At 46.4% G+C, this 6,882-nt stretch overlaps 1 protein-coding gene across 6 annotated transcripts in view; it reads right to left on the bottom strand.

Annotated features, from left to right (window-relative positions):
• Positions 1–648: 648 nt before the first annotated feature.
• The window catches only part of LOC112613728, a 7,730-nt gene continuing 1,496 nt past the window's right edge, over positions 649–6,882 (bottom strand). The window contains exons 2-5 of one of the 6 annotated variants that reach the window (XM_025369467.1): positions 6,645–6,739; positions 2,514–2,681; positions 1,771–1,902; positions 649–899 (exon numbers count right to left, since the gene is read on the bottom strand). In XM_025369467.1, coding sequence (XP_025225252.1) covers positions 763–899; positions 1,771–1,902; positions 2,514–2,681; positions 6,645–6,717 — 510 coding nt within the window. In that variant the 5' untranslated portion in view covers positions 6,718–6,739 and the 3' untranslated portion in view covers positions 649–762. Of the gene's footprint in view, positions 1,179–1,770; positions 2,928–6,644; positions 6,740–6,882 lie in introns of those variants that run through there. The other 5 variants (XM_025369470.1, XM_025369466.1, XM_025369469.1 and 2 more) reach the window with 5 other exon arrangements.

Raw genomic sequence — 6,882 nt, 5'->3', positions numbered from 1 at the left:
GTCCTCCCTGAGCTGGTGGCCCTCACCCTAGCCAATGTGACAACTGCAGGGAGGGAGGTACAGCCCCAGAAGAAAAGTGGTTCATAGGCCGGGCGCGGTGGCTCACACCTGTAATCCCAGCACTTTGGGAGACCAAGGCGGGCAGATCATCTGAGGTCAGGCATTCAAGACCAGCCTGGCCAACATGGTGATACCCCGTCTCTACTAAAAAATACTAAAATTAGCCGGTCATGGTGGTGGGCACCTGTAATCCCAGCTACTCGGGAGGCTGAGGCAGGAGAATCGCTTAAACCGGGGAAGTGGAGGTTGCAGTGAGCCAAGATCGCGCTGTTGCACTCCAACCTGGGCGACAAGAGCAAGACTCTGTCTCCCAAAAAAAAAAAAAGGGTTGTGGTAACTCCTGCCGGTGTGCCTACAGGAGTGTGAGATTTTACTTACATAACGATCTCTTGCCAAAAACCCCAAATTTCCTACATCAAGGGATTCTACATTTTCAGTCTTTATATAATGTCCCCTTACACAATTTAAGATACTAGATTTTTGCCATTTCATTTGCACCCAAAATATATTAACTCCAGACCCTTGGGAGAAACCTATTGTTTTAATTAGCTTTCATTTAGGTATCATTAAAGAACTGATCACAAAGGGTTTCAGGTAAACTGGTCATTTTATTAGCAGTAGTACTGTTTGGCATAACAGGTTTCCAGTAAATAGGCATGGAGTTGCATGGAGGTGACAGAGGCAGGCGCAGGCCAGCTTCACTCACTTCTTCCACTCGTTCTTTTCGTAGTCCCACTTGGAGGCTAAGCCCTGGATGGGGTTCACCTTCATGTCCAGCATCCTCTTGGTCTGCATGGCCACCCACTCTTTGTCAAAGGTTTGCGGGAGGGGGCCGTACACTACGGTGGGAGACAGGTTATGGGCAAGGTGTCAACAGGTTGTTTCTACGCCAAACCCTTACACACATTAAATCCTCCCAACATACCAGCCACTAGATCAGCAGAGCCACCTACCACTCAACACCCGCTCAAACACACGGTTTCTGACAACTGGCAACCATTGACATTTTAAAATTATCCCTTTGTTTGTAAAAAGGTAGCAACAAAACAAGCTAAAAGCAGAAGGTCCTCTCTAAAGGCGATGGATAACAAGATCTAACAAACAGAGCCCGAGGTGACCTGGAAGATCAAATCGATTCGGGTCTGTTATTAACCCACATCCACATTCAAACCAAAAGTACGAGAATATACCTATTCAGAACGCAAAAATGCCTGTTCTGCCTGGACAGAGAGAACCTCGGGGAAGAGCTGCTACCACGAGCAAGCAACTCAGCAATGTCCACACCCCAACGGTCAGGTCGGGACCCCCAGATGCCGGCTGCTGAGATGCGGTCCTCACAGCAGTCGAGACAGTCATTAAAGGAGTCCCCTTCTCCGTGCTCGAACCTTCACGAGGTCATCTTTTGCTAAGTGACGGGTGAGCACATAAACCGCTACTGAAAACATGGTGCGCTGTCCAAAGTAGTCAAGGTATTTCACCACCCAACACGCATAGTCAACTCTGAATAATCAGATGCTGGCTTATAAACTAACCTCCCACCACTTCAGTTCTCCAGGTCACCAAGGCCTGGAGAACAATCCTGAGATGCACTCTGGAATGGAGTCCCTATCTCATGGCCTCAAGGTGTGGAGGTCCCCCACAGCCCACCACTGGGCACTGCAGGCTGGAGCCCCAGTCCAGGCGCCCATGCCTTCCTCCCTCTCTACTCACCATAGCGCTTCTCCCACATGACAATGAGCGCGGTGATGCCGAAGAAGAACATGGCAGTGCCCACAACCGTCTTCCACTCATTCGAGCGCCTGTTCATCTCAGCAAAGCTCTCCTTGAACTTAATGCGATACACTGGGGGCAGAGAGGACAGCCGTTTACAGGCACAAAGGTCAGCAGCTCCCTCCTCTGCAATGTTCAACCACTTCTCCCCAAAACCACACTTGTGAGGGAGGAAACACAGAGCTGAAGGATACACCAACCCAGGCCACATCATGGGCATGCACATACGTGCGCACACGTGCCCAGGCAGGCATGTGACAGGGAAAGGAAGGAAGAAAATATATGGAGTTTGCTTTAGGTGGAAATTAAAACTGCAAAATTGTTTCTTACTTGAATTACAGTGTTAGGGTCTATTTAATCTCATTATTTTAATGCCCCTTTCATACCAAACAGTATGCATTTTGCTGAGTTTCTTTCAATAATTTACAGTAAACAATGTTTTACCCAGCAGATATGCTGAGAGGCTACCTCCACTCAGCACAGAGAAGGGGGCCTAGCAAAAGATCCCATCAGCTGGCAGAGCACAAAAACTGGGGCCCTGGGACAGTGACCCCGAAACCGAGCAGAGCAGCCCTCCTGTGCAAGACTGTTCTCTAGACAGTAGGCCCAGAAGTGAGCAGAGGCTCTCACACACACACTTCCTAGAGCTGCTGGGCGCGCCTGTGAGTTCCCTCAATACCCACACTCGACTTTCTCATCCATGGAGAGGCTGCTCCAGGACGCCTTCTCCTTCTCCTTCAAGGCCTTCTGGCTGGCAGACAGGTGCTTGACATGGGCCACGTCCGGCAAGGGATAGTCACGCCGATCCACATAAGCTGGGAGCGTAAAGTCTTCGCTCTTCACAACACTTTCTGAAAAACACATTGAATACATCTTTGAAAATCCATGTAGGTTGAGAGTCACGCACAAGGTGATACTTCTAAAAACCGAAACACACACACGTGTGCACACCTTGAAACCCTGGGTCATCTCAGGGGGTCACAGCCACTGTTTAAACAGCTGCAGGAGTGTGGTGGAGGCAGAACAGAAGCACTTTTCATCACAGCCAACAAAAACCCACCGGGGCAACTACTAATGAATCCTGGGGCCAAGGTGCCCAGAGGCAGCACTTCCTATATTAACAGTTACCTACAGGGCCAGGCGCGGTGGCTCATGCCTGTAATCCTAGCACTTTGGGAGGCTGAGGCTGGCGGATCATGAGGTCAGGAGATCAAGACCATCCTGGCTAATATGGTGAAACCCTGTCTCTACTAAAAATACAAAAAATTAGCCGGGCATGGTGGCACACACCTATAGTCCCAGCTACTCGGAAGGCTGAGGCAGAAGAATTGCTTGAACCCGGGAGGCAGAGGTTGCAGTGAGCTGAGATCGCACCGCTGCACTCCAGCCTGGCGACAGAGCGAGACTTCATTTCAAAATAAAAAATAAAAAATAATAATAAAAATAAAAAACAGCTACCTGCAGACGTGGGCCAAGGCCTTCAGGGCTCCCTGAACAGGAGACTGGACAAAATGAAAGCCTATCTGCAAGGGACTCAAACTAATGAGGAAGAACAAAAACAATAAAACATTGAAAGCGTTTCAAGTTCAAAAACAAAGACACGTGAAAAGATAACCACGACAGCACCGTTCCAGGGAACCTGTGTCCAACCAGGACTGAGTGAGAAATCGTGCTAGCTCTTAGGAATGAGAATCATGCAGCCATTCATTCAAAACGTATTTATCAAGCACCCTCTACAGGCAAGGCAGAGTTCTAGAGATGTGGGATCATCAGTGAACAAATCATTCCTGCCTAGTGGCACTTACAGTTCTAAAAGTGGAGAACAAACAATAAACATAACAAATGTGCAAATCACATGTTTGGAAAAAGTACTCTGGAGAAAGAGTAGAGCAGGAGGTCATCAGGAATGTGTGGATGGCAGGAAACAAGGGGCAACGTCCACAGGATGAGGCCGACCTAGGAGCCCGAATGCAGAGGGAGCGTGCACTCAGGAGTCACAGAGCACGGGCAATATCGTGCGCTTCTCCTTTCTGGAAATCATGTGCACATACTCACATACACGCAATGAAACACACAAAACTAACAAGGCAAGCCACAAACTATTACACGTAGGAGGCAGGAAGATCTGAGTGAGGATTTCTGCTCTATCTGCTTCTGATATTTTAGTGCTTTCAAAGCAACAGGTATCATGAGGGAAAAAGTTCAGAAATCAGAAAGGTAAGGAATAGCTTGGTTGTATTGAGAGTCATCCCACTGTTAGAAGCTGTTTCTCCAATTCTGTCCTACATCTGCAAGAAGTCTTTGTGTTACACACTAGTCTGGAGGTACAATGCCCACAACAATGCTTTAACTCCATTAGCTCAGTCCCAGGGACTAAAATCTCCCAAATCATGTGAACAGTAAATCAACATTCAGCTTTAAGCAAAGTCATATATAGAGTTCTCTACACGTTTATCTTAGCCATGCAAATGACTAGTGTGCTTACAAACTTATACTTGACACCTCATCCCAAAACTGAGGTGGGATTTGAGGGACATGAGGTGGAAATGGCCTGAATTACTTTCTAATTTTAAAACCCTAATTCTATGAAAATGATGAGTGAACTATAAAGAACATTTGTATACTGAATATTTTTATCAAGTTCAGCACCCCCCAGAGGTTTCTAAAGTTTAAAACAGCTTACACGAGAGTTATTAAAAATAAATGTAAATATGGGTGAGGAGAATGTTCTAGAATCGACTGTGCTGCTAATGACAAAACTCATATGAATATACTAAAAACCACTGGAGCATACACTTTAAATGGGTGACTGTTATATGAATTACATCTTGTAAAGCTGTTGTAAATACCATGACAAGGAGACTGGGGGGTAGGAAAGCTATTATAAGGATGTAAACCTTCAAAACCTTGGTGCATGCAAACCTTAAAATTGCATCTTCCAGAATAATGACCAATTCATGGTTTCAGGGCTTCTTCAGAGCTTCAGGCCTGGTCCCCCAGCAATTAAGGGAAAAGCAATGGTTAATATACCAAACATTTCTTCTAAAGAGAGAGAAAAACAGACTCCAGATTCTAATGAATGTTTGTCACTGCTTCAACATGGACGGATTTCTGCTGAGCCTCTCCTGGGGAGATGTGGTATATCTGGGCGCTCCTCACTCAGGTGCATCACCACGCAAATATCCCAACTGACTTCAGTGACAGCTGATGGTATTCTAGACTGCTTTAATATCTTAGGTTGAGAACAGTTTCATGTATTATTCATGTGTGACTTACATAAGTTAAAAGTTAACAGACGCCAGGCGCGGTGGCTCAAGCCTGTAATCCCAGCACTTTGGGAGGCCGAGACGGGCGGATCACGAGGTCAGGAGATCGAGACCATTCTGGCTAACACAGTGAAACCCCGTCTCTACTAAAAAATACAAAAAACTAGACGGGCGAGTTGGTGGGCACCTGTAGTCCCAGCTACTTGGGAGGCTGAGGCAGGAGAATGGCGTGAACCCGGGAGGCAGGGCTTGCAGTGAGCTGAGATCGCGCCACTGCACTCCAGCCTGGGCGACAGAGCGAGACTCTGTCTCAAAAAAAAAAAAAAAAGAAAAAAAAAAAGTTAACAGACAAGACTTGTCTAAGAGCCTGCGGTTCGTCTTCATCTACCTCCTGTGTGCTGGAGATACGGCAACGAGTAAGATAGGCAGGGTCCCCGGCCTCAAAAGGCTTACACTCTAACAGGCTGAGACAGCGATACTCAAATAGACATGCATTCATGAGGCATCCAGTGTTATAAGGAAAAGCACAGCAAGGTGAAGTGACAGGGAGCTTCCTGACAAAGGGTGGTCAGGAGAGGCTGTTCTAAAAGCACATTTGTATTGAGGGTGAATGATTAGACAGAAGTGGCCATCCACAACTCAGGGCTCTACGGGAGGAATGGAGTAAGGCCAGGGGGCTGGGGCAGTGAGCAAGTGGGGAGGGGTGGTTCTGATGGTGGTTTTTGGTTTTCGAGCACAATAGTCAGTAATGAGATCAGAAAGGCAGGCAAGACCAGCTCTAACCAGGCAGGGTGCACACTCTACAGAGTCTACATGGAGAGTTTCTTCCAAAGCCTTCCCTGAACCCCACATCGGGCTAAATGTTTCTACCCAGGAGCCATCTCTTAATAAAACACTGTCTTCATCCATCTGTCCCTCTTCAGATTGCAAACAGCCTCCTGGAAAGAGTGTGTATTTCATCTTTTTCTTCTCGGTGTCTAACAGTGTCTGGTATAAAGTAGACAGATGCCAGATACATGTAAAACTAAACGTGCTGTATGCCAGACACAGAACTAAGCTCTGTCCATACACTTCAGGTGAGCAAAGAGATTCCTAAGCTTCAGTAGCTAGTCCTTGACAGAAATGAGATGAAAACCCAGCTCAGGCTATGAAGTCCAGGCTCCTTCGTTTCCATTGTCTCTATAATGTAAACAGACGTGATGCAAATGGTTGGGAGTTGTGGGGGCAAGGTGGGGAGGAAGGTCATTAAGGTTAGTTTTGGTGCAGAAGATCTTTTGAAAGGGGTAGATCTTGAAGCTTAAAAAAGGGGAAAGGAAGGGAAGGGTAAGGGGGGAAATATCGGTATCACCAAAGATCCAGAAAAGATTCAATTTGATTCCTAAACACTTCTTAATCTAAAACCGGGCCCTGTGAGAATATTTGTATCTCCCCTAAAGACCCTCAAGAGCCAAACCAAGGTCTTTAAAACTCCAGCACAAGGCCTTATACACAGCAGGAGCAAAATGAAATTAGCTCAGCCTATTCAAAAGTAAGAAAAGTCACACTTACCATGTGCTCGTACACACACAGAGGTGGAAATTGCTCGCTTGCCAACTAGGCTAAATACCCTGGTAGCCAACATTCTGAAAGATAAAAATGTACACCTTCTCTATGAATAAGGGCAAACAGCAAGGAATGAGTCTTCTTTTTGCCCCAGAGCATTCTGGAATTAAATTCTTTTAGTTGCTTCTCCCCAAAGCAAATGATCCATTCTTTATTACTGTCTTTGAATTCACAAAATAACCTA

This window comes from Theropithecus gelada, chromosome 20 (genome assembly GCF_003255815.1).
Source record: "Theropithecus gelada isolate Dixy chromosome 20, Tgel_1.0, whole genome shotgun sequence".
NCBI classification, from domain to species: Eukaryota; Metazoa; Chordata; class Mammalia; order Primates; family Cercopithecidae; genus Theropithecus; species Theropithecus gelada.
This window is presented reverse-complemented; position numbering and strand designations above follow the sequence as displayed.